Source organism: Lampetra fluviatilis, chromosome 51, assembly GCF_964198595.1.
Source record: "Lampetra fluviatilis chromosome 51, kcLamFluv1.1, whole genome shotgun sequence".
NCBI lineage: Eukaryota > Metazoa > Chordata > Hyperoartia > Petromyzontiformes > Petromyzontidae > Lampetra > Lampetra fluviatilis.
Window position 1 is genome coordinate 8,598,005 of NC_136325.1, and position 25,607 is coordinate 8,623,611.

At 56.7% G+C, this 25,607-nt stretch overlaps 1 protein-coding gene across 4 annotated transcripts in view; it reads left to right on the top strand.

Annotated features, from left to right (window-relative positions):
- The window catches only part of ECT2 (epithelial cell transforming 2), a 69,393-nt gene that overhangs the window by 8,452 nt on the left and 35,334 nt on the right, over positions 1 to 25,607 (top strand). For 3 of the 4 annotated variants that reach the window (XM_078878638.1, XM_078878640.1, XM_078878639.1), the window contains exons 5-19: positions 84 to 173; positions 1,199 to 1,306; positions 2,357 to 2,430; positions 3,976 to 4,103; positions 5,203 to 5,318; positions 6,312 to 6,374; positions 7,400 to 7,622; positions 9,928 to 10,067; positions 10,406 to 10,525; positions 10,716 to 10,784; positions 11,370 to 11,480; positions 12,953 to 13,049; positions 14,294 to 14,375; positions 18,443 to 18,521; positions 19,040 to 19,159. In XM_078878638.1, coding sequence (XP_078734764.1) covers positions 84 to 173; positions 1,199 to 1,306; positions 2,357 to 2,430; positions 3,976 to 4,103; positions 5,203 to 5,318; positions 6,312 to 6,374; positions 7,400 to 7,622; positions 9,928 to 10,067; positions 10,406 to 10,525; positions 10,716 to 10,784; positions 11,370 to 11,480; positions 12,953 to 13,049; positions 14,294 to 14,375; positions 18,443 to 18,521; positions 19,040 to 19,159 — 1,620 coding nt within the window. Of the gene's footprint in view, positions 1 to 83; positions 174 to 1,198; positions 1,307 to 2,356; positions 2,431 to 3,975; positions 4,104 to 5,202; positions 5,319 to 6,311; positions 6,375 to 7,399; positions 7,623 to 8,604; positions 9,445 to 9,927; positions 10,068 to 10,405; positions 10,526 to 10,715; positions 10,785 to 11,369; positions 11,481 to 12,952; positions 13,050 to 14,293; positions 14,376 to 18,442; positions 18,522 to 19,039; positions 19,160 to 25,607 lie in introns of all 4 variants that reach the window. The other variant, XM_078878641.1, reaches the window with a different exon arrangement.

Consider the following 25,607-nt stretch of genomic DNA (forward strand, 5'->3'; position numbering starts at 1 on the left):
GGCCTTCACATAGGGGCTCGCTAACAGCACTCGCCCCAACGGTCTGTTAAAGGCTACACGGGGGCCCTTTGTCTTTGTTGCAGCCGCTGCCCTACTGCTTGCGCCCGCTGTTCTGCACGGCCATGAGCAGCCTGGTGCTCTGCTTCACCGGCTTCCGCAGCAAGGACGAGCTGGTGAGGACCTGCGGGGGTGTGGGGGGGTGGTGAGCGAGTGCTAGTGGGGTGAGCGTGGAGGGTGAGCGGGTGTGCTAGTGGGGTGAGCGTGTAGGGTGAGCGTGAGTGCTCTGTGAGTGTGTGGTTGTATGGGGTGGTGAGCGTGTGTGAGGAGCGTGCTTCTGGTGAGCGAGTGCTAGTAGGGTGGTGAGCGTGTAGGGTGAGCGTGTGTGCTCTGAGTGGGGAGCGGTGGTGTAGCGGTTAGCGTGCTGCGCTACGAACCAGGCGACCCAGGTTCGAATCCCGCTCACAGCCAACACCAGTGACGATTATCTGAACCGGTCCTGGGCCTCCCCTAGGTCGACTGAGCCTCAAATGAGTACCTGGTGCGATGTGTAAACATCGCCGCTATTGAGACAAAGGTGGCCGGGCGTTTGCCGTGCCGGGCTTTTTATGTGCTCACTAACACCACTTGCCCCTACTGTCTGTTAAGGCTATACAGTACGGGGATTTTCGTCTTTGTTTTGTGAGTGTGTGGTTGTATGGGGTGAGTGTGTGTGGGGAGCGTGCACCTGATGAGCGTGCGTCATTTTGATTTGGTTTCGGTTTCATAATTAGTTTAATTTTTGGTGAGGTGAGGCGTATGTTTCAATGTTGGTTGGAAAACCCTCTTGTTGTGTCGTGGAGGAGCTCGTTGCAGTGATTGGCTGCGCAGGGCCTACAGTAGTGTGTTGTTATTAAAGTAGTGTGTTGTTATTACAGTAGTGTGTTATCACAGTATCGCAGTCCGGTGCGCCAATGGTGAGCGTGTGTGCTGGTGAGGAGAGCGGGCATGTGTTGGGTGAGCACGCGAGCTGGTGAACGTGTTGCTTAATGAGCGTACGTGGTGAGCGTATGAGGTAAACGAGCTGGTGAACGCGCGTGGGGGAGTGAGCTGTGGTGTGCACACGTGGTGAACGTGGCTTGGTGGGTGAGGCGTGGTGAATGCGGCGTGGTGAGCGGGCTGTGGTGGAGCGGGCTGTGGTGAGCGAGCTGTCCCGATGCAGGTGAAGTTGGTGACCCTGGTGCACCACATGGGCGGCAGCATTCGCAAGGATTTCTCGTCCAAGGTCACCCACCTCGTGGCGAACGGCACCCACGGGGACAAGTACCGGGTGAGGGCCGCGCTATCCACAATCGAGTCTCAACCTCAACTTGTTTGAACCGGCTGCTAATTAGTTGACGAGCCTCGACTTTGCAAGGGTGGGGGGGGGGGGGGCACCCTGTCGTCACCAGATTGCGACGGAAGAAAATGAGAGAGACGATCAAGCAACGGCAAGGAAGCGGAATAGAAATCGGTGCAAAAACAACTGCGTTCGTCGCGCGACGAAATCGAAAGCGAGTGCGACGTCGTCAATCGCTGTTCGCCCGATCCCGTCGTTCCTCGGAAGCTCAGCTGGCCCGAGCCTGGACGGCACTCCTACCCCCGTCATGCGATGGGGGTTCACGATGGGGGTTCCCGCACCTTGATTTGTGGGGCGGCGGACAAGGGGATGGGCGGTTGCAGATCACGGGAGTAACCAATGATAGGAGTCGCGGATAACACGGCAGCCCTTGGTGTGGAAGGGAGTTTCTCTGCGCCTCCGTGGTGGGGTGTGGGGTTAGTGGGAGGGCGAGCGGCCGTGTTTCCAGGCCAGCCAGTATCTTTAGATTCTTTATTTATCCTGGAGAAATCCGTGTGGTGGCGCGTGTGACACGTGGTGTGTGTGGTTTGCGTGACGCGTGTTCGTGTGGTGTGTGGCGTGTCGCGTGTGTGTGGTGTGGCGTGTGTGACGCACTGCGTGGTCCGTGTGGTGTGTGTCGCTTGATGTGCGTGGCGTGTCACGTGGTGTGTGTGCCGTGTCACGTGGTGTGTGTGGCGCGTCACGTGGTGTGTGTGGTTTGTGCGCTTCGTGTGTGGCGTGGCGTGCGTGGCCGCACTGCGTGGTCCGTGTGATGTGTGTGTCGCTTGGTGTGTGTGGCGTGTCACATGGTGTGTGTGGCGTGTCACGTGGTGTGTGTGGTTTGTGTGCTTCGTGTGTGGCGTGTCTTGTGGTGTGTGGTGTGGCATTCGTGGCCGCACTGCGTGGTCCGTGTGGTGTGTGTGTCGCTTGGTGTGCGTGTCGCTTGGTGTGCGTGGCGTGGTGTGTATGGCGCGCGGTGTGGTGTGCGCGGCGTTTGCGCAGGTGGCAGTGAGCATGGGGATCCCCATCATGCGCGAGGAGTGGATCCACAAGGCATGGGACAGAAGGCTTGAGCCGTGAGTGTGGGGCTGGGCGGTGACGCGGCTGGGCTGTGGTGTACGTGCAACGCCGGACAAGTGGCCACCGTTGCTGTTTGCAAAGGTCGCCACTTGTCACAGTGTGAGATAGTATTTTGATCCCATAGAATTTTGACCCTGGGATCAGCATATATATACACACTCGGACTTGGTGGTGCACAGACTATAATTGCAATATGATTTCTCCCTCCTGGGTTGGACTCCTGACTCTGGCGACCTTTATGTGTGAATTCTGTGTTTTCTCTCTCCTTGATTCTTCTGCGTGCTTTTCCGTCGGGTCTTCCGGGTTCCCTTCCTTGTAGCCAATGCAAAACAACATTGACCTTGCACATTACACAATTGGGATTGCACGCAGCAATATCGCTGGGTTAAACAAGCATAATAGAGGTTTTTTGGGTTAGATCGCGTAAATATATAAATGTGTCGTGACAACCCGCCACCACCCAACACGGCCAACTAGTAAGGGTTGTCACATAAACAGTACGTGGCCAATTCGTCACTAGTACAGCACTAACCGGTTGTGTGTTGGAGAGCCAAGCAACAACATTTACAATCTGAGTACGACGTTTCGCCAGTAATTACAACTAGCTTCATCAGGCGACAGACAGATTTGTGGAGAAGTTTCACTGTTTCGTTCCTTATATAGAGGCATAGATGTGGTGACCACGCTTCTGCGCTCTTGCGCCAAGTGTGGGTGGCGGGATTAATGAGTCGACGGACATTATGCATGCGCATTATGCGAGCCCTTTGATCTTGTCCTTCCTGTCTATTGAGGTATGGTGCCCTTTGTAGGCATGCATTTACACAATGTATTATTTGATTCTTCTCTTCCACGCAGCACTAAGGCTGTAGCTATCCGAACGGTTAAAATTATTTTTATTTCTTTCAATTTCGATAGATTCTCTAATTAGTCTTGGCCAGTAATAGCTAGTTTTGCACAGAATTTCAACATCAAAATCAATTGAGTGTCCTTGTTGGCACGCGTGTTCTTCTACTGCTGACAGTTGTATTTGGGAGTGTTTAATGTTTCTCTGATGTCCTTTTAGTCTCGCGCTGATCATCATGTTTGCCCAACATAACATTTTCCACACGTGCAGTTAATCCTGTACACACCTTCTGTTGATAGCTTCGGCAATACATCGTTTATCAGTTACTCCCGCAATGTACGGTATTCTGATCGTTTGAATTATTTGGGCAGTTTCAATGCTCGTGTTATTTGGTTTGGTTTTGACATTCAATGCCCTGTTGATTAGTGCATCATTGTAACCGTTCATTTGCAGCGCTTCTCTAACATGTTGAATTTCACTTCTCAGACTGTCACCATCTGAAACTTTCTTAGCTCGATGAATGAGCGTCTTGATGAGAGCAGATTTCTGTGCGGATCTTCCAGGGTCGGATTGAGGCTTCTTTTGATCCCCTCCTATACCCAAGGGGGGGTGGCGTCAAAATACTTTCTCGCATTTACGTTGCTCACCCACATCCTCCTCCGTCCCTGTCCCCCGTGCCCCGTGCCCGCCCCGGCAGGGAGGGCAGCGCGACGGACGAGCCGCTGCTGGCACTGAAGATGCCGCCGTTCCACGGCTGTTCGCTCAGCTTCCTGGGCTTCTCCGAGGAGGATCAGACGCAGATGCGGGAGCTGGCGCGCATGCAGGGTACGGTACCGGATTCGCGGTGCTACAACTAGTTTTAGTTCCCCACCCCCCGTGCCCCCCCACCCCTCCACCCCACCCCGTTTACGTCAAGGTCGTCGGTTCAATCCCTGATCCTAACGATGCCTGTTGTTGTTGAGTCGGCGTGTTCTCTCTCTCTCCCCTACCCCCCTTCTCTAAATTTAGAAACAACACGAGCTTAGATTGTTTGGCTGCTGCTCTAAACTCCCAGCGTGTGATGATGAGAATGATGATCAGTTTAACACGTAGGCTTTCGTGACCAATATTCATCATCAACGTTTTTTTTTTTGGGTTAGATCACGTTATTTATAAACGTGTCGTAACCCTCCACCACCCGACACGGCCAATCAGCAAAAAAGTGTCACGTTGACAAAAGACAAATAGTTCACTGCTTTAGCCCACCGGTGTGTTGAAGAGTGAAACCACAACATTTACAATTTTTGAGTAGTACTGTGACGTTTCGCTGGTAATTGCATCCAGCATCATCGGGCAATTCGCCAGAATGGTGAGCCTCTGCTCTTGCTCCCGGTCTTAAATAGAGCAGCAGCAGGGTGACGTCATCGTTTAACTCATCAGGTGCAACGATTTGATTATATCAGCCACTTCGATGCGCTATCATCACGTGTGGCCAGTGCCGCCTCTGAAAAAGAGCGAACGGCTCTCCGTGGGTTTTACCTGGATTGAATAAAATAAGAACATGCCCTGTGAGAATTGTTGTTTATACTTGGCGATGAGCGAGCTGAGAAAATGAACAATCGGCGCGCCGTTGAACGCTTGCGTGCCACGTGACGGTGTCCATCTGTTTGGGCGCGGTCGGGTGGTGGAGGGTTTCACCACAAAGGCATGGGGGGGGGGGGGTCCCATCGTTACGTCGTGGCCCAACCCAGAAGTCAATGATGATTCACGATCGCAGCCCGCTGCGTTTGATATCCGCGCTGTTGTAGTTGTTGCAAGGCCACCACGAAGGGAGGCGCTACGTTTATCGTGTGCGGCCTTCGTAGGTGCTACTCGCTACAGCACTCGCCCCAACGGTCTATTAATGCTATCCGGGGGGGGGGGTGGTCTTTATCTTTGCGCTCAGGTGGAGAGTGCGTGGAGGTGGGGGATGAACGCAGTTCGCACCTGGTGGTGGAGGAGAACATGGTGAAGGTTTTGCCCCCAGAGATTCCGTTCAAGACCTACGTCGTCAAGCAAGAGGTTTGGCAGCAGCAGCGCCTACGGGAAGCGCACCCCCCTACTGGCACACGCGCCACCCACGCCACCCACGGCGCCACATGGCACATTCGCTGCACCGGGCTTGCACCGTACACCGCATGCACGCGCTGATTATACGGTACATACTACAACAACAACAACCACAGCCACCAATCGCCACTAAGTGGCCATGACGTCACCACGGCGCTCGTGCCAGGCTAGGTGCACTATTGCGTGAAGTGTGGAAGGCCTTGTTGCTGGCAGGAGGTCACGGGGTGACTTGACTGACCGAGATGACTCGCTGATGCACCGCTTGTGCTCCCCACTATGCCAACCTATCTAAGACAAAGATGCCCCATATAGCCTTCACAGACTTTTGGGGCAAGTGCTGTTAGCGAGCACCTATGAAGGCTGGAACGGCACACGAGGCGGTGGGTGGCCAGCACTACGCTCGGCCATCTTGGATTTTCTGTTGGCACTTAGTCACATATTCACTTTAAGATGTTTTCTTGTTCAGTTTTTTGTTTGTTGCGGTTGCACCCGATTCAAGATTCCAATGGCTCACAGGGCTATACCTAATGAACTTGAACTTGATCTTGGTCTCCCCAGTACACCGCAGCAGGTACTCATTTAAAGCTGAGTTGACCTAAGGGAATCCCAGGAACGGTTCAAACGTTCACCGCCGGTGTTGGCCGTGAGCGGGAATTGTCATCGGGTCGCCAGGTTTTGTAGTGCGGTGCAACCCACAGCACACACGCACGTACCAAAAGACAAAGATCCCTCGTATAGGCACAACAAACTTTAGGGGCAAGTGCTGTTCACGAGCAGCAACTATGAAGGCCGACACGGCACACGAGGGGGTGGTCAGCACCACACCCGGCCGCCAACACGCACGTGCACACGCGCACACACGTACCCATCACTCTGCTACTTGGCTCTGTCGCCGTGGTAATCACCGGGGTTCTCCCTGTGTGTGTGTGTGCCGCGTGGCTGCAGTGGTTCTGGGGCAGCATCCAGATGGAAGCGAGGGCCGAGGAGTCCATCTACACGTTCGAGATGGTGAGTGGCAAATGTATCAAGTCTGCATTGACCACACGTACCTCTGCGAATGTCATGTACGTTGACCTTTTTTTGCACAGTACGTAGCCCACAGTGATACTCGGAGGTGGTAAAACGTCCAAACGAATACCCTTGGATCATGTGTACATTGTCCGTGGAACCAATTGGTCTCCGAGCCTTTGTAGAAGGTGTTTGCGCGATGAAAAAACAAGAATAGTTTTTACCCTCTCTGGCAATAGAACCGGTGTTAAGATGTTCGAACACCAAATGGAAACCTTTTGCAAGGCATCAATTCTGCATTAACCACACGCACTTGTGGTGATCATGCAAACAAAACTGATTGGCCTCGTCTCACCACAAGTACTGTGTGGTTAATGCAGAATTGATGCCTTGCACAAGGTTTCTATTTGGTGTTTGAACATCTTAACACCTGTTTTATTGCCAGAAAGGGTAAAACCTATTCTTATTTTTCATCATTGAACATTTTTTTTACCAGGTAACTCCCACTGAGCTATCTAGCGCGTTTTCCGAAACGACCTCGCTATCAGAGATGATAGCTCAACGAAGTGACTTATCATTATCATCACGTGGAAATATAGAGCAGCTAAATACTCGAAACCACGTGACGTTGATTCTAAACGTGGAGGGAAAAACCAGAGGACCCGGAGAATATCCACGCAACCACGGAGAGAGAAACACGCAGACTCCAAATATACAGCATGTGTCCGGGTTGGGATCGCACCCATAACATCCTGTACACCAGGCGAGGTAGTCGACATCTCATAGCCACCGTGGTGATGATGATGATGAGAGAGAGAGACACGTAGACTTTGATACTGGCAAAAAGGTCCCATTTTGTTATTTGCGCTGTGTGTGACGTTCACCGTCTTGACGGTATTCATCGCACCAGCGGTCGGAGCGCCCCGGCCTTCGCGCGGCGTTGGTGATGCCCTCGCCAAGCTCGCGCGTTGTCGCGTCACAACCACGACGGTCCGTGCCGGCGGTGTGTGTGTGGCTGCCGGCAGACGGAGAGCCCCTCGCTGAAGACGTGCGTGTCCCAGATGACGCTCGGCACACCCTTGAGCGGCCAGAAGCGGCGGCGGCGGCGCGAGGCGACGCTTGCGCAGTTGGCGCGCTCCGCGGACCACGGCGCGTCGCCGCTCGTGCCGCCCTGCAAGCGCAAGTCCACCGACACGTCGCTCGGCTCGCTGCTCAACATCTCCAACACGCCCGACACGCCGATGCTCGGTGGGTTCGGCGGCGGATCGCGGCGGCGGCGGCGGATCGCGGCGGCGGCGGCGGCGGTGCCGGGCGGTGGTGCCTCGGCGCCCGCGGCGTGGTACGGGGGCGAGATTTTGGTCCCCGTGTCTCGCGCACGACTGCCGTGACCTGCCCGGCGGCGCGTGGGTTTCTCGTAGAACCTACCCATGGAAGTTGGCCGCAGAGATACCCCCTGAGATTTCTGAAAGCGACCTCTGGTGCACACTCCGCTCTGCCGTACGAAAGTAATGTCCAATGCCTTATTAAATATGTCAAAGCTGGAATTAAGACAAATTAAGTGCATAATGTATTAATATAGTGGTTAAATTTAGTGGGTTTATTTTTTGGTCCAGTTGTTGGTGGCATGCCCGAGACCATCAACTCTACAGCACTTGGCAATCCAGTTTAACCCGGAGCGGCTGAACACCGGCTTTGAACCCAGAATCTCTGCGGTGCAGGCTCTGTGTTTTGATCTCTCGAGCTTTGAGCCAGCACCGCTGAGATCGATGGCGGTGGCCGGGCGAGCCACCCAGGGGGCTTAATCGTTGCGCCACATCACGTCCAGCGCGGCACGCGCACTGCTCGGCACGGCCAGAACATTGCGCTGCGCTGGGCACGGTGCGTCTGGCCACAAGCGGCCGCATTCCTCGTCGCGGCCTGGCTCACACGCAACCCCACAGGCGCGTCGAGCGAGCGGCTCGGCCGTGGCTCGGCTCAGGCTTGGCTCGGGCTCGGCTCGTAGAAATCCCGAGCACACGGCTGGGACCGTGGCTCAGAGCCCGGCTCGGGTGAGGCACGGATTTGGGCTGGCGTGGTTGAGCCAAAGCCTGAGCCTGAGCTCCCTTGACTGAGCTTTCGGGGCCGAAGCAGATTGGTACCGCTCTGTGAAACGTTGTTGTCGCCACGTGTGTGTGTGCGTGCGCGAGGCGTGCGCGCACGTGCGCGTGCGTGCGTGTGTTCCCTCCGGCAGGTGTGAGTGGTAGCCCAGTAGCAGAAGACAGGAGCTGGCAGGAAGGCGTGGGGGGTCGCAGGTACGCCCTGCGCCCCCTCGGAGGCAAGAGGAACCCCTGGGCCACCCCTGTCGGCGGCAAGAGGGCCAGGGGCAGGAGAGGCAGCGCAGGGACGAGCGAGAAGTTCGCGCGAAGAGCAGCAAGTCGACGCCGCGTCGCAGGAAGTGCAGGGAGCGTGCTCGGCCGAGGAGTTGCAGGGAGCGTTGAGGAAGGCGGCGATGCGAGGAAAGCGAAAGTCGAGCAGGAGGTTGTAGAGGGTGGGGCGGAGGCTGCCTGGACGGGCCACGGGGACGCGTTGAGCATTGCAGGGAGGGCTTTGATTGAGGAAAGTCTCGGCGAAGCTTCAGGGAGTTGGCAAGGAGGCAGCGAGCGAGGGAGGCAGGGGGGGCGGCCCCACGGCCGCATCGGGGAGGCCTCGTGCTGCCGCGAAGGCCGAGGGCAGCAGGACCTGGAGGACGCGTTCGCGTGGCCCTCGCCGTTGCCCGTGGTCGACGTGTGGCACGGCAGCGCGGCCGTCCCGCTGTACAGCAGCACTCCCAAGATGATGTCGGTGGCCGCGAGCGACGGCCCGTGGCCGAGGCCCACCGAGGACGGGCCTTGGGGTCGAGGGTCGGTGCCGGATATCCCGGAGGGACCGGCCGACCTCGTGGAAGAAGAGGGCTCCTCGGTGGAGCGACAGGGAGGTCCTAGGGGAGGGTCGGGGGGCCCATTGCTGGAGGAAAAGGAGGGGATGGAGGCCTCCGTGAGCTCCGCGACACTGAGGTCTGGCGCTGAGGCCGTAGGTCAGAGGCCACAGGGGGGTGAGTCGCGCGCAGCGGGGGAGCGGGCGGGGCGGTGAGGAGGAGGGGATATTGGAGTAAGTTTATGGAGGAGAGGCTTGTAAGGAAGGAGAGGCTTGTAAGGAAGAGGAGGCCAGTTATGTCCGAGAGCCATGTTACGATGTCAGGCTTAGTGGGAGCCGTGCCGCTGTGGGTCTGTGTGGGTTGGTGGAGATGTGATGGGGTGCGTTGTGTGGGTAAGTGTCTGGGTGTGTGGGTTTGGGGGATGTCTGGATGTGTGGGGTTAGTATGGGGGTGTGTGTGGGTGTGTGGGGGTGTGGGGTTAGTATGGGGGTGTGTGTGTGTGGGTTAGTATTGGGAGGGTCTTGGGGTGTGGCACTGCAGTGGGGTCGCGGTGGGATTGCGATGGGGTCGCGGCGGGGTCGCGGTGCCGGGAGTTTTGATCGAAGCCGTGGTATCGCGCCGCGCGGCTCAGCCACGTTTTGTCCGTGCGGCGGCCCCCAGACTCGGCGCGAAGGGGGAACGGGATGGGGGCCTCGTCCACCCCGCTGCCGCCCCCCAAGCCGTCGGCGCGCTGGCAGGTGGCGATGGAGCTGCTGCAGACAGAGTCCAACTACGTGGACATCCTCACCAACATCATTGAGGTGCCTGCGTGCGTGCCTGTGCTCGCGCGTTGCAGACTTCCTTCCACTTTAATTGGAAATAAAATGTAGGTGAGTGGGTATCTGTGTAAGCCGTGCGGGGACAGCTGCCGCTGGGGGGGTCCCCTCGGCTAGACAGGCGGCAAGGCAATGGAATGGTTAAGACGAGAGATGCGATGTCAGGCGCTTTGAGTTGCCGAGGAATTTAAGCAAGGAAATCTTTCTCTGTGTGGGTCTATGGGTCTCAGCGTGAATCTATTTGGGGTCTGCGTGGGTCTATTGGTCTCGGTGCGAGAGTCTACGAGTCTCTGTGAGAGTCGATGGGTCTCTCCCGCACGCAGCTGTTCAAGGAGCCCCTGGAGAGGGTGGCGCAGCCCGGGGGGCCCATCCTGCCAGCCGAGGAGATCAAGGCCATCTTCAGCAGCATCCCCGACATCCTGGACGTGCACACTCGCATGAAGGTGCCTCCTCTCCTCCTCTCCTCTCCCGTGTTGCCGCTCGCTCGCTCAATGCCAGCGCCAGGGGCTGTGCGCTGTGTTAGTTGTGGTGAGATGGCGGTGCGGTAGCGGCGCTGCTGTTGGTGAGACGCTGCGGCTGCGGTGTTCGCACGAGTGCCGATTGCGCTAACCGCGCGCGTCGTGTGGGCCCCAGGCCGACTTGGAGCAGAGCATGATCGAGTGGACGGACAACACGAGCATCGGGGACATCATCCTGCGCTACGTAGGCCCCGCACCCCCCCCCACACCCCCCCCATCCCATCCCAGCGTCGTCAGCGGCAACCGTTGACCACAGGCAGCTCCCCGTGTTGGTTGTTGTTGTGCGTTCGCATGTTGTTGGTTGTTGTGGGTACGGTTATTGTTGTGTGCGTTGTTGTTCTGCCTGCCGTGTGTCTTGGGCGCTGTTGCGGCTGTCACTGCAGGTGTAGTTGGTGCCGCGGTGGCGAGATGTTATCTGCCTCGCCTGGTTTACAGGCGGTTGCGGGTTCGATCCCGACCCTGACGCCTGCTGTAAATTTAGGTGTCTCTGTCCCCGTGGTCGCGTGGATTTTTCTCAGGGTCTTCCGGTTTTCCCCTCCACATTTAGAAACACGCGCTTAGGTTATGTGGCTGCTATAAATTTCCACGTGATTAAGCCACCTCGTTCGGCTATCATTTGTGGCCACGTCGCCTCTGAAAAATGGCTACGTAGAGCTCGGCGCGCTTCACGTGGTAAAATAAAAACTGTTTCGTTGATAGTTTAATTGGTGGTCGTCGTCGCTGTCGTTGGCGCGGTTGTTCTCACCCCGCGTGGCTGTTTCTCTTCCAGTCGAGAGACATGGTGAAGGCTTACCCCCCGTTCGTGAACTTCTTCGAGATGAGCAAGGAGACGATCGGCAACTGCGAGAAGCAGAACCCACGCTTCCACGCCTTCCTCAAGGTGCCCCGGCCGCCGTTCCTTGTCGCTCCTCCTCCAGAAAACCGATGGGACCTCGCGATTCTAGGGGGGCGGAGGGGGGGGGAAATTGGGGGGTCTCGATTTGACTCCTGATTGGTGGAATCCACTGCGACCGTCTTGGTCCGTTTTCATTTTGTTTCCTGTCGTTATCTCAGTTTCGTGATCCTTAGCCCTCATGAAACTTAAGTAAATAACTTTACACCATTGGAACCTCATTTGCCAGAAGAAAAAATATGATAATTGGTTTTTTACCCTTTTATCTGGCAACATATTCTGATGGTGCATTGTCTTAGAGTTGTGCGCCTTTTGGCGTCATCTGGTCCAACCCATGTGAGACTAGGCTCTAAGGAAAGCTGTCTCGGGTGTGGACCAATCAACTTCAAGGACGGTGCATACATTATCAGAGTTATGTTTTTTGTTTGCATTATGACTGCAGGTATTGTGGTCTATGCAAACATGACTCCTTGTTAAAAAGGTGTCAGTTTTGTTGCCAGATAAAAGGGTAAAAAACCAATTATCTTAAATAACTTTGTCGGTAACGAGGCTCCCCCACAAGGCCACGCGAGAAGGCGCGCGGCGCAGTTTGGCGTCAGCTCTCGTAGGGTGCGGTCGTGACGCTGTGGTTCTCTGCGGTGAGTAACAATGTCTTTGAAAACAAAGGCGCCCACGTACGTCGGTTGAACTTCTTTCGCAACCGTACTTTAGCCAACCGTGCCAATCGGAGGCTCTGCGCCTCTCTGAAGAAAATGAATGCTGAACCGCTCACGCGTTCCGAGATTCGGCGGTGAAACGGGACGTCCCGCCCTGCGACTTGCAGACATCTCGGAACGGGAATCTGACGCAGAACGTCGGCTCGGAGGTCGGAGCTCCGAGCCGACACCGCTGAGACGGTAGGTTCGAAGGTTTCGGCAGACTTTAGAAAGCGGCGGCCGGGCACTTGCCACCGGCACGCGCGAGCAACGACGGTGCCGTTGCCGAGCCGGCCTGCCGCTGGTCAAGAGGCGGGGCCGGGTTTGTTTTTTCCCGCTGCGGAAAGCCGCTGGTGTCGCTCGTAATGCGTGGACGGCCGACGTCACGCGCGGCCAACGAGACGCGCGCAGATGACGCGGCGTCGAGCACGACGTTAGCCCCCGCTCCTGGCCCTGCTCGGCCCCGAGGCAGATTCGAATATCTTGTCGAGGCCCGGCGTTTCGCAGTTTGGTCACGGCCTGTCTCGGCACAGCGCACAGCCAGTGGAAAAAAACAGCTGTGTGGTGAGAGCCCTGCGCTGGCTCGGCTCAGATATGCGACTGAAAAAACGTGGAAGAAATCTTTGCGTGATTTAGTTTGTGAACTATTTTTTATCACATCCTCTTCTCCACCCTGGTGTCGTGGGCTCTACTCCCCCCTGCTCGCTCGCCCCCTCACCTCCCCCACCCCCCACCCCTGTTCCCTCCACTTCTGCTCGCACTCAGATCAACCAGGCGAAGCCGCAGTGTGGCCGGCAGTCCCTGAAGGAGCTGCTCATCCGCCCGGTCCAGCGCCTGCCCAGCGTGGGGCTGCTCCTCAACGGTGAGGGGGGGGGGGTGCGGGGGAGGGTGGGGGGGGTGCGGGGGGGGGGTAGCGAGCGCGGCAAGGGACTGAGACGCCAAGCTGGGCTGGGTGGTGCTTGCCCGGCACCGATAAGAACCCAGGTTCGAATCCGGGTGACAGCCGCTCGCGGCTCAACCAAGCTCTCGTGTTTCGTGAGTTTTGACGGTCTCGGTATTTCCCACGGAGTAAAGCCTGAAGAGCTAAGAAGCTCTTTATTTTAAAAAGAGCGACTCGGTCGGCAGACTGCATCAAAGCCTTCCGCAGTTACAGATGTAAAACACCACCGTTGATGATGATTAGAATAGCAATTGTGTTGTAAAGTCACATTCACACTTAACGTTGAACGATTTTAATAGATTATAAAGGTTACTCTGTCAAATCGCCCAATGATGCTGGATGTAATTACCAGCGAAACGTCGTCCTGCTCAAATTGTAAATGTGGATTTACTCTCCAACACTCCGGTGGGCTGAAGTAGTAACTAATTGGCGCGCGTTGTTTATGTGACAAACCTAACTGGCTGGAGGGTTACGACACATTTATACTTACAGCGATCTAACCCAAAAAACCTTTATTATGGATAGTATTGGTCGCGAAAGCTTGCTACGTGTTAAAACTGATTTTAATTGAGAACGCTTAAATTGAGGACAGAGATGGCAGAATGGGGATGCCAAGAGGGACACAACGAGGTTGGTTCCAAAACTTTGGGGCAGCAGCTGCAATAAAATCATGCTTTAGATTCCAAATTGTGCGTTGATGAGAGAGAAACGGTTGCTATGCGCGGGCCCGAAACGGCAACTGGGCAGCGGCAAACGGCACTCTCAAAGTCGCCCGAGACGAGAGTGACGTCATGTGTTTTTTTAAGCGAGCAAGGTTATCGTTGTTGTTGTTGTTATGAAAAGAGCTTGGAGAAAGGAGATGATGGGAGGGGATTACGAAGTGGAACCGTGTGGTGACTGCAGTGTAGCGGTTAACGCAATGCGCTACAAACCCCGCTGACCCCCCCCCCCTCCCCGAGTTAGATTCCCACTCACGGCCAACACCGGTGACAAATATCTCAAACTGATCCGGGTCTCGCCTAGGTAGACTCGGCCTTCAATTAGTTGGGGGAGACAAAGGCGGTCCGGCCGGGCGCGGCGCTGGCCACCCGCCGCCTCGTAGCTGGCGAGCGGCACGTACCTCCGCCCGCGGGTGACCGTTGCCTTTTGTTCGTGTGCACGCGCAGACATCATGAAGCACACGTCGGAGGGGAGCGCCGACAAGCGGAGCCTCAGGAACGCCATCGAGGCTCTCAAGGAGGTCATGACGTACGTTACCGCGCCGGCCCCCCGTCTGTGGGCGCCTCGCCCGTGCCGAGGGTGGAGGGGAGGGGGGGGGGTCGGCATCGGCAACTGCGTGCGTGCCGTGTGTGTGTAGTGTGTGGTGTGGCCTCAACGTGCACATAGCCTGGCACAAGCGCCGTGGTGACGTCACCGTCACTTAGTGGCGAATGGCGGGCATTGGTATCGGAGGGGGGGGGGGCTGTGTCTGGGTGCTCGGCTCATTGCCATGCCGGTGATGGCACAGTCACCCGCGCTGCTGCTTGGCCTCAATCTCAAGGGCATGTGCGCGTCTGCGTGCGCGTCTGCGTGCGCGTCTGCGTGCGCGTCTGCGTGCGCGTCTGCGTGCGCGTCTGCGTGCGCGTCTGCGTGCGCGTCTGCGTGCGCGTCTGCGTGCGCGTCTGCGAGCGCGCGCGGGGAGCGGCAGCGCACGTTGGTTGGTGCGCTGCGTGATGAGCCCCGAATTCAATTCCCGGTCTGCGTTAGCATCGGCGGCGATTAGCTGAATCGGTTCCAGGCCTCGGCTAGCAACCACCACTCTGCGCTCGCTCTCGCGGCTTCTCCCCGCTCGCGTTTCAACGAGGCGGCCGCTGCCGAGGGCGTGCACCCCCGCTCGCTTGCTCGCTCCGCGTCGATCTTGCCGTGGCCTTCGCGAGAGCCTCGCTCGCGAGAGCACTCCAGGCAGTCGTGAGAGCCTCGCTCGCGAGAGCCGCACCTGCGAGTGCGCTGCAAGGCCTCGCCCGCTCGCATCGCCCACAATTCAAAAGCGTCTAATTCGCTCGCGAGTACTTGAGGGATGCCTCACAGATCAAACGTCCTTTTGTACTTGGTACGCCTCCGATACCAAAACCCCCCCCCTCCCCGCGAAGCACGCACAGCCGTCGAGCCGTGCATGGGCGTTTGGCGATTCCATTAGTCGCTCGCCTAGATAATGAACGCCGCGTGTGCGTTGATTGCGTTCGTCATCCTACCAGCTGGCGTAATGGATTTTTTTTTGTCCTCGGGATGCGTTCCCAATTTTCGTTTTAATCTGAAAAATCTGAAAGAGGAGAGAAAAGAAAAACACACGAAACGAGTGGCAATCGCACCGAGATTTGATATTCTGAAGAGAAAAAATAATTTCAACTCTGCTTTGTTTGCCCAAGAAAACCTTGCCCGAGCCTCGGAAATTCTCTTGAGGAGGAGGGGGCGGGGGGGGGGGGTCCCGCAAACTTTTTTCAGTACGGGGGGGGGTGGGTGGGGGGGCGATGTTGTTGTTGCCGCGTGTAATCTCGGTTCGTGTAATTTGCAGGTAAATTGTAACGTTGGGATTGCTTGGCCAATGGCGGTTGCGTTGTATATTTTGGTTGTTTTATTCTAGCTGCGGATTAATTTAAACGAATCAAATTGTTTTTCCGGATTAATGTGAAATCTGGGACGACCGCGGGAATTGACATCGCACGTATTACGCCGCTTCTAAACTTTTCCCCCCCTTCCAAAACTGTCGTCGCGTCACGTAACATTAGTACGTGCAAGGTAAACGATGCGGAAATCTGAAATGTGTTCCAAAATTGCCCTCGAACATCCAACGAGAGAAACTCGTTCCTGCCGATGTGGTTGTGGTGGTGGCGGCGTTGGTGGTCGTGCGTGCGTGTGATGCGTGTCGTCGGCAAGCCTTCGACACTTCACGTGGTCTGGCGTAGGCACCGTGGTGACGTCACCGTCACTTAGTGGCAAATGGCGGTTGTATTGGTATTGGATGTATGTCGTGGGGAGTGGTGGCGCAGTGGATAGCGTTGCTGTACTATGAATCCGGCGACCCGAGTTCGTTTCTCATCACAACAATGCCAATGATGATTATATAAACCGTTCCTGGGCCTCCCCTAGGTCTGCTCAGCCTTAAACGAGTACCTACGAGATAAAGGCATGGTGTCGGGCACCCACCCCCCACCGTGTGCCCTGTCGGCCTTCAGAGGTGCTCGCTAACAGCACTCGGCTCCAAAAGTCTGTTGAGGCTAACCGGGGGGATTCTAGATTTGAAGCTTTAGTAACTGCAAGGATTCATACTCTTAGGTTTTTTCGGTGAAGTCACGTAGGTAAAAATATAAATAAAATAATAGTAAATGAAAATAAATTAATTGATTTATTTAATTTCTTAAATAATAATAAATGAAAATAAATCAATTAATTGATGTATTTTCATTTGTTATTATTATTTTATTTTTTATTTTTACCTACGTGACGTTACCGAAAAAACCTAAGAGTATCCGGGGGATCTTTGTTTTTGTACGTGTGTGTGTGTGTGTTGGATGAGCGCGCGCGCACGCCCGTGTGCTTGTTTGCACGAGCGCGAGAGTGTGTTTTCTCCTTGCCCCGCCTGTTATGGGAGCGAGTATCATAGTGTCACTGATGAGTGTCGTGTAAAGGTTACTGAGGTCAGTCGCGTGGAGCCTTGGTGGTCAATTTGCGTTGCACGGGAACGTCGCCATCAGTCCTGGTCAGCAAATCATCGATCTCGGCTCTCTCCGTGTGATACCCAAATTCTGAAGGTCTTTAGTCATTGATCGCTGCCAGTTGACATGCTGCCCTCCACGCGTTCTCTCCTTCAAGGTTTCGCCCAATCCGTGTGTGATGCAGGCGCCCCGTTTGATCCAGACAGGACGTTGTTATGGGTTTGTGTTGTGAAGTGGTATGGGTTTGTGTTGTCAAGTGGTATGGGTTTGTGTTGTCAAGTATTATGGGTTTGTGTTGTATAGTGGTATGGGTTTGTGTTGTTAAGTATTATGGGTTTGTGTTGTCAAGTATTATGGGTTTGTGTTGTAGAGTGGTATGGGTTTGTGTTGTGAAGTGTCATGGGTTTGTGATGTAATGCGGTATGGGTTTGTGTTGTGAAGTGTTATGGGTTTGTGTTGTAAAGTGGTATGGGTTTGTGATGTAATGCGGTATGGGTTTGTGTTGTGAAGTGTTATGGGTTTGTGTTGTTAAGTATTATGGGTTTGTGTTGTCAAGTATTATGGGTTTGTGTTGTAGAGTGGTATGGGTTTGTGTTGTGAAGTGTCATGGGTTTGTGATGTAATGCGGTATGGGTTTGTGTTGTGAAGTGTTATGGGTTTGTGTTGTAAAGTGGTATGGGTTTGTGTTGTGAAGCGTGATGGGTTTGTGTTGTAAAGTATTATGGGTTTGTGTTGTACAATGTTATGGGTTTGTGTTGTACAATGTTATAGGTTTGTGTTGTAAAGTATTATGGGTTTGTGTTGTAAAGTATTATGGGTTTGTGTTGTAAAGTATTATGGGTTTGTGTTGTGAAGCATTATGGGTTTGTGTTGTCAGGTGTTATGGGTTTGTGTTGTGAAGGGTTCTGGGTTTGTGTTGTAAATCATTATGGGTTTGTGTTGTGTACATTTTGGGAGGGAACCGGAGGGGTAAACTCACCGTCCCACGCAGATGGTGCAGACGGAGTCCTGCACTTGTGCTGTGCCGCTTTCTTGTCGCGAGCACGGGGCACACTGCTCCTCCTGGACGCCCACCCACGGGGAAGGGAGTTTCACGCAACTTCCGTGCGGTGATCCCCCGACCCTCCCTGGCCCGCCGCGGCGCCGCGTCACTACAGGCGGCCGCGTGGTGCAGCGTGATCCCCGCTTGGCACCTTGCTCAGCGTTGGCATGTTTGGCCAAATCTCCTGGCATGTCGTCTTCAAGCTATTTTTGCAGGAAACGGTAGAACCCCTGGAGGAAACCCATCACAAAAGCTGGCGTAGGCGATGCAGAAGGGGGGCAGGCGGAGCAAACGGGGTCGGTGGTATAAATGTCACGTAGAACGGGCGCGCGAGCCGGGGGCAACGAAACCCCGAGCTCCCTTGTCGCGGCGGCAGGGGGCACGAGCGTCAGCGCTGCGCCCGCCGCCACCGTGCCGCCCGCTGTGACCCCGCGTGTCCCCCCCCCCCCGCGTGCCCCCCCCCACCCCACTGCGTGTCCCTCCCACCGCGTGTCCCCCCCCCCCCGCGTGTCCCCCCCCGCGTGTCACCTTGCGTGTCCCCATGCGTGTACCCGGTGTGTCCCCTGCCCCGTGGCGTGAAGGCACATTAACGAGGACAAGCGCAAGACGGAGGGGCAGCGCCTGATATTCGACATCGTGTACGAGGTCGAGGGCTGCCCGGTGAGATGCGCGCACACGGGGATGGACAGACGGACGGACGGACACCCCCTGCGTAGCCTTTGACAGACCGTTTGGGCAAGCGCTGTTAGCAGGCGCCTAATCTAGGCCGACACGACTTTCGTCTTCCCAGTGCCGATGTTATAACTCACCGCACCGCGTATTAATTTAAGGCTGAGTCGACCTAGGGAACGGGCGTACAGCGAGACAAGTGAGATGAGAGGAGAGAGGTAGGAGAGTACGTGGAGGGGAGGTTAGAGGGGAGAGGTAGGAGAGTGCGTGGAGGGGAGGGGAGAGGCGGGAGAGTGCGTGGAGGGGAGTGGAGTGAGATGAGAGGGGAGAGGTAGGAGAGTGCGTGGAGGGGAGTGGAGTGAGATGAGAGGGGAGTGGTTGGAGAGTGCGTGGAGGGGAGGGGAGAGGCGGGAGAGTGCGTGGAGGGGAGTAGAGTGAGATGAGAGGGGAGAGGCAGGAGAGTGCGTGGAGGGTCGTGAAGGCGTGTCCGCGTGTGTCCGTGCGGCCAGGCCAACCTGCTGTCGTCGCACCGCACGCTGGTGGCTCGCGAGGAGGTGACGGCGCTGGACGATGAACTCTGCGACCGCGGCGAGACCATCTCCATGTTCCTGTTCACCGACTGCCTGGAGGTAGGGACCCCCGCCCGCCACGCCAAGCGCGCCCAGCACACCGGCCCTGCTGGGCTCGCTCTCCTCGTTTGGCTCTCTTTGAGTCGTTGTGTTGTGCCGCCTTCTCGTCGCGAGCACGGGGTACACGGCTCCTCCTGGGCGCCCACACACGGGGAAGGGAGTTTCGCTCAACTTCCGTGCGGTGATCCACCGACCCTGGCCTGTTTCCGAAAGTTTCCGTCGAAACCCCATCGTCCCACGGGCAGCCGTCTCAAAATGCCGCGGCCGTTTTGTCAGCTTACCCGTTGGGGGTCGCGCGCACGCATTCATGTGTACGCACGCACGAGCAGCGTCGGCCCCCTTCCTCTCAAAACTTGGCAGAACCCTGTTGACGAAGGGTCTTGAGACTTGGTGAGACTTCACCGAGTGAACAAGGACAATGATAATGGAAAATAAAAGCGCCATGTAAATGCAAATCCCTATCCGATGGTCAAGAGGTCATCACAGCCAATGTCACTACACCGGGCCGTTGCCTCCTTCCTTCTGCCAGGTGGTGGGGCATAGCCTTGGGAGTCTCACATCTGTACGTGCAGTGGGGAGCGGACGTGTGATGGTTGGTGCGTCCTGAGTTTGATTCCCGCTCGCGGTTAACGTCACCGCCAAATGTCTGAACCTGGCCTAGGCCCACCGTGACTGCAGGGAGTCATATTCTTGGTTCTTTCGGTAAAATCACGTAGAAGGGAAATATTATGTTTTACTTTTTATTATTTTGTAATTTCCCTTCTACGTGACTTTACCGAAAGAACCAAGAATATAGGTTGACTTGGCTTTAAGCGAGCGCTTGGTGCGCTGTGCAAAAGTCACCGCCGGGGAGACAAAGGTGGCTGTGCGCTGTCCCGGCCTCGTGCGCCGTGCCGGCCTTTCATCGGTGCTTGCCAACAGCACATGCCCCGAACAGCCTGTGGAGGCTATACGGGCGGGCAGGGATCTTTGTCTTTGTGGCTGCAAGCCAGCGAGAGGTGTGTGTGCGTGTGTGCGGGCGCACGTGCGTGCGTTGCCGCATGACTGACTCCCCCTCGCTTTGGGAAAACATGTAAATCTCCGCTAATGCATAAAACATTAACCCTCGGCACGCCGCCACGCCGTGCCACCCCATCGACACCCGCACAGGTGCCACCTACGGGGCCCGCTGTTACCCGTGGCCTGCCCCCTTTCACGCCCTCGCCCCCGGCCGCGGCGTCCCCTGTCCGCGGGCGTGCGGAGCAGACGGGGAGAGGAGGAAGGGCTAGCGGTGGGGGAGTGGGGTGGCAGTGACCACGATCGGTGGGATCGTCGCCATCGCCGGTTGTCGGTTGCTGTCCTTGGGGGGGGGGGGCGGGGGGAAGAGGGCAGCCGTGAATTTGGCCCGCGGCTGTGGCGGGGGTCGTAGGTTGAAGGTCGTAGCGAGGTGAAGGGGTTAATGCGGGCGCGAGAAGGGGAGGGGGGGAAAACACACCGCGTGCGCTCGTACGTCGTTTTCCAAAGCATTTCTCACATACAGAATAATTTGAATACATTACAATGACTGATGAGCTGGTGTCTGCTCCAGAGATGGGGAGGCGGCGGGGGTGGGGCGCGGGGTGGGGGAGGGTGGCGGTTGTTTCTATTTTCTTACTCTAAACAATGCGAGCCGTTTGAAGCGGATTTCCTGGGAGATGTGTAATTATTATTGTTCCGCAGATCTGCTGCCTCTGATCGGGGCCGTGGTGCGCAGAAGCGCGACGCCGCCGCCAACGCTCCGTGGTGCGCGGCGCGCGGCCGGGTTGATCGCCGCTTTAGAGGCTGCGCGACGCGCCACCGGGCACACGTGCCGCTCGTGTGCCCGGTAGCGTGGAGCTGCGTGCGCCGGGGGGAGCGGTGGCGCAGGCGGCTAGCGCGCGCTGCGCTACGAACCCGGCGACCCGAGCTCGCTTCCTCCTCCGCTCAAGAACGCCAACGCCGGTGACGATGATTTGAGTCGGTCCCGGGCCTCCGCTAGGTGGACTCGGCCTCAAATGATTACCTGGTGCGATGTGTAAACATCGCCACTGGGGGGACAAAGGCGGCTGGGGATGGTACTGGCCACCCACTGCCTTGTGGGTCGTGCCGGCCTCCTTCGGTGCTTTGTAACAGCGCTTGCCCCAAATGTCTGTTAGAGACTGTACGGGATATCTTTATCTTTGTGTGTGTGCGTCAGCGTGCGTGGGTAGTTGTGTTTGTGTGCACTAGTGTGCGTGGGTAGGTATGTGTGGGTCTGTGTGCCGCGGGAGCGGTAGTGTTGCGGTTAGCGCGCTGCGCTATGCACCCTTGCGACCCGAGTTCGATTCTTGCTCACGGCCACCACCTGGGCCTCCCCTAGGTCGATTCAGCCCCAAATGAGTAGCTGGTGCGGTGTGTAAACATCGCCACTAGGGAGAAAAAGGCGGCCGGGCGTAGTGTTGGCCACCCACCCCCTCGTGTGCCGTGCCGGCCTTCATAGGTGCTGCTACTCACTAACAGCACTTGCCCCAACAATCTGTTAAATCTGTACGGGGGATCTTTGGAGGTGTGTGCATATGGGAATGTGTGTGTGTGTGCGTGCGTGCGTCTTTGTCTGGGGAGGTGTGTATGTGTGTGTCTATACGTCCGTGTGTGTGCGGAGGTGTGGGCTGTGTGCCTTTTACGTGATGCTGGCCAGTCCACCCCGCCGTGCGCCGTGTCCGACCATCGTAGGCCGCCGCTCGCTAACGGCGCTTGCCCCAGCGGTCCCGTTAAAGGCTACGCGGGGGGAACGGGGGTTGGGGGGGGGGGAACCATTGTGTTTCTGTGCAGCAAGCTCCATTGGTGCAATGCGTGCCCACACGCGCACTCCTCTGTGTGCGGTCTCTTCGCCGACCGCGCGCGTCATCGTGTCTGTTCACTCGCCGCTCCGACGCGTGCCGTTTCCCCCGCTGCCTCTCTGCCCGGTTGCGCTTGGCACTCTGATGTCCGTATGGGAGGCCACCCGCCGTTGATGGTCCCTGTGCTCCGCGTGGCATGCACGCGCTCTGGACACGCGCGCGCACACCCTTGGCGTTGCGCATCAACGCAGGGGGAGACGTTGCGTCTCGGCAAGCTGTCGCTCGCTCGCGGTATTTTTTTTTTTTTTACAATCAAAAGTAAGTGACGTCGAGGTGGATGGGGTAGTTCGTTCGGCGGCTCGGTGCTTGCCGGATGGTTTTGCCGAACAGGTGGGTGGATGAGTAGCGGGATAGATAGGCGGCTGGCCGGTTGTATCGGTGGTCGGGGTCGGTAAGTGGCTTGGCGGTTTGGCGAGTCGGTGGCCGAATTAAAAGCTTGATGGGTGAAGTATCGATGGGTAGCTGTGTGGATGTGTCGATGTTATGTAAGGGTAGCTGAGCGGTAGTTGGCTGGATGAGTAACTCCGTGGCTGAGTGGATAGGGGGCCGAATGGCTATGTGTAGATATGCTGCTGGGAGGCCGGGGAAAGTAGGTTGGATGAGTGACTTGATGGATTGGTGGCCGAGTCTATTTACGGCTGGGTGATTGTTTCACTCCGTAAGTGGGTCGTCTGGGTAGCTCATTGGGAGTGGACGGTTGGTTTGCTCCATGCAAGGAAGGGGGGTTGGAGAGGGACCGCCAGGGTGGCTGGGTGGAAGATTTACTGTGCGGCTGTGTAGATGTGTTTTCAGGTGTTTGGGTGATTTAGTGGATGTGTTTGTTTTTGGGTAGATAAATTGATCTGTATATAAGTGGCTGAGCGGCTGGGTAGATGTCTGTCTAGGTGGCTGGGCAAACGTCTATCTAGATGGCTGCGTGGCTGGGTAGATGTCCGTCTCGGTGACTGGGTGTATATGGGAAATGCTTCTTAAATCTAAGGTACTTAAAGCGAACTCTTAACTTCCCAAAGACATTAATGTTCAAATCAGGGGTTGTATTCCTAGCCGACATTTCTGGGTTGGAAAAATACGCGTGACTAAATCTCACGGTGGGCGTACAAAAATGCAAACGATTTATAATAAACACGAATAACTACCGTAGATCAAACTTGCCGGAGACCGGTTGAAGTGCTTGCTGCAGAGTGGCCTCGTGGCGTGAGCAGTGGTGGTGTTATGCAGAGGAAGGGGCAGGATCTCCGGCCTCTGCGTCTGTCGATGAAGCTGGGACCAACGGCGATGTTCACAAGAGGAAGAGGCTGCTGCCTCTTCTCTGGGCGCTTCTCTGGACCTTCTGGCTACGATTGCAAAGCTTTTGTAAAAAAAAAAACGTCCAAAGACAGCTGGACAGAATTCGTCTTCTTCTTCTACAGCTCCAGCTTCTTGTGGCAGTGAATGCCGGTTAACTTTTCGTGGTGGTGGTGGTGGTGGTTGTGGTGGTATCGTTGCATTCGCCTCTTCCTCAGCTCGGCGTTGTCCCAGCTGCATCAGATCCTCATTGCCAGCTTCTCACTGCGGAACTGGAGCACCGCCACCGCCGCCACCACCACCACCACCGCCACCACCGCCGCCACCACCACCATGTTGGCAGACTCCTCCACATCGTCGAGTCTGGCTTCCCCCCCATCACGCGGAGGGATATCCCCCCCCCCCCCACGTGACGCGGAGGGGACATCCCCCCCGTCGTTAGGGATATCCCCTCCGTCACGTGGCGACGAAATAGTCCGTGTTCACCGTGTGCATTCCTGGTTAACAAAATAAATTGCGCCAAAAAAAACATGCGCGTTTAACAATAACGCCACGTATGTTAAACATTTTAACTTACAAGGAAATATGTTGCCTCAATCACCATCAACGTGTAATGCGAAATAACGCATAATGTGGGAATTTATAGCGGGGTATTTCTCTGTAGGTGGGTGGATGGGTGGCTGAATAGATGCCTATCTGTATGGCTGGGTTAAATGGCTACATACGTGGCTGGGTGACTCAATAGATGTCTGTTTTCAGTGGCTGGGTTCATGGGTGGATGGGTAAATGCCTGTTTAGGTGGCTGGCTAGATGGCTATCTGGGTAGCTGCGTTGATGGCTTTACAGGGGGCTGGGTGACTCAATAGATGTCTGTTTAAGTGGCTAGGATGATGGGCGGCCGGGCAGAGAGGTCTATCTGGGTGGCTGGGTTGATGGCTAGATTGCCGAGCGGCTCAGTGGCCGTGCAGATGGCTGGCTGGTTGAACAGTTGGAGGAGACCGCGGGGTGGCTGCACGCTGTGGGTCGAGGGCGGTGGGGGGGGCAGGGGGGCGGGGTGGGGGCGCACCGTGACCCTCTCGCTCATCCCTCCCCCCCGGTCCTTTGCTCCGCGAGCCGCCGCGCGGAATGCATCACTTCTCTGCGCAGGCACGGCGGGGAGAGCGAGAGAGACGTTTCTATGAAATACTCGCTTCCCCTTCCCGGGGCCGTTCATTCTTCGCTTTCGCGGGGTTGTCGCGAAATAAAATGCGAGCAATTCTTTCCCCGCGTCGGCGGCGGGGCTCCGCGCTTCCTTCCCCCCCGCCCCGTTGGACGCGGGCGCTCGCCGTGGCTGCCGGCATCCCGGCACCGCTCTAAACGCGCCGGTAACGGCCTTGTTTATAAGGTCACGGAAAGATGGATTCGGCGGCGTGGTGCAGCGAAATTACACCGCAGGATTACCGCAGACATAAATCACGTGGCTGCGCGAGCACCTCACTCGCGGGCGGGGGGTAGGATGGGCGGGGGACAGGGGGGGGGACCCGCCGTTCCGCGCGTCTTGACGGCCGCCGCCCGCCGCCCGCGTGTCGGGGAATCGGCGAGCGCGCGCGCCGCTGCGTTTGATTGAAAACTCGGCGCCGCGCGGGGCTCAAACCGCCGGAGAGACCTTTGTGCTCTCGAATCTCCCCCCCCCTTTCCCCCCCCCCTCCCGGGCTGTCAGTCATGACGCTTGACTCGCACGCGCGGATGCGCACGCGCACTGCAAACACCCGTGACGATTATCTGAACCGGTCCTGGGCCTCCTCTAGTTCGACTCGGCCTCAAATGCGTTACACGGTGCGGTGCGTAGTAAACATCGCCACTGGGGGAGACGAAGAAGGGGGCGGGCGTGGTGCTGGTCACCCACCTCCTCGTGTGCCGTTGCAGCCTTCATAGGTCCTGCTCACCAACAGCGCTTGCCACAACAGTCTTGTTTAAGGCCATACGCCGGATATTAGTCTTTGAGAGCGGGGAGCGCTGGTGCAGCGGTTAGCGTGCTGCTCAACGAGACTGGCCACGCGAGTTCGACCCCCACTCCTGGCTAAACGTTGGTAGCGAATGTTTGAGCCGGTGCTGGGGCCTCGCCTTGGCCGGGGGTCGGGCGGGAAGGCTTGCATCGTGGTTCGGGGGCGGCTTGCAGTTCCGGGAGCGAGCCACTCCGAGGACACGTGCCGCGCTGCAGTCGCCAAGGAGGAGGGGGGGGGGAGAGGCCTCGGTAGCCCGTGATCATAAACCACTCTTTAATGCCATCAAAAAGTCACGCGTAATGC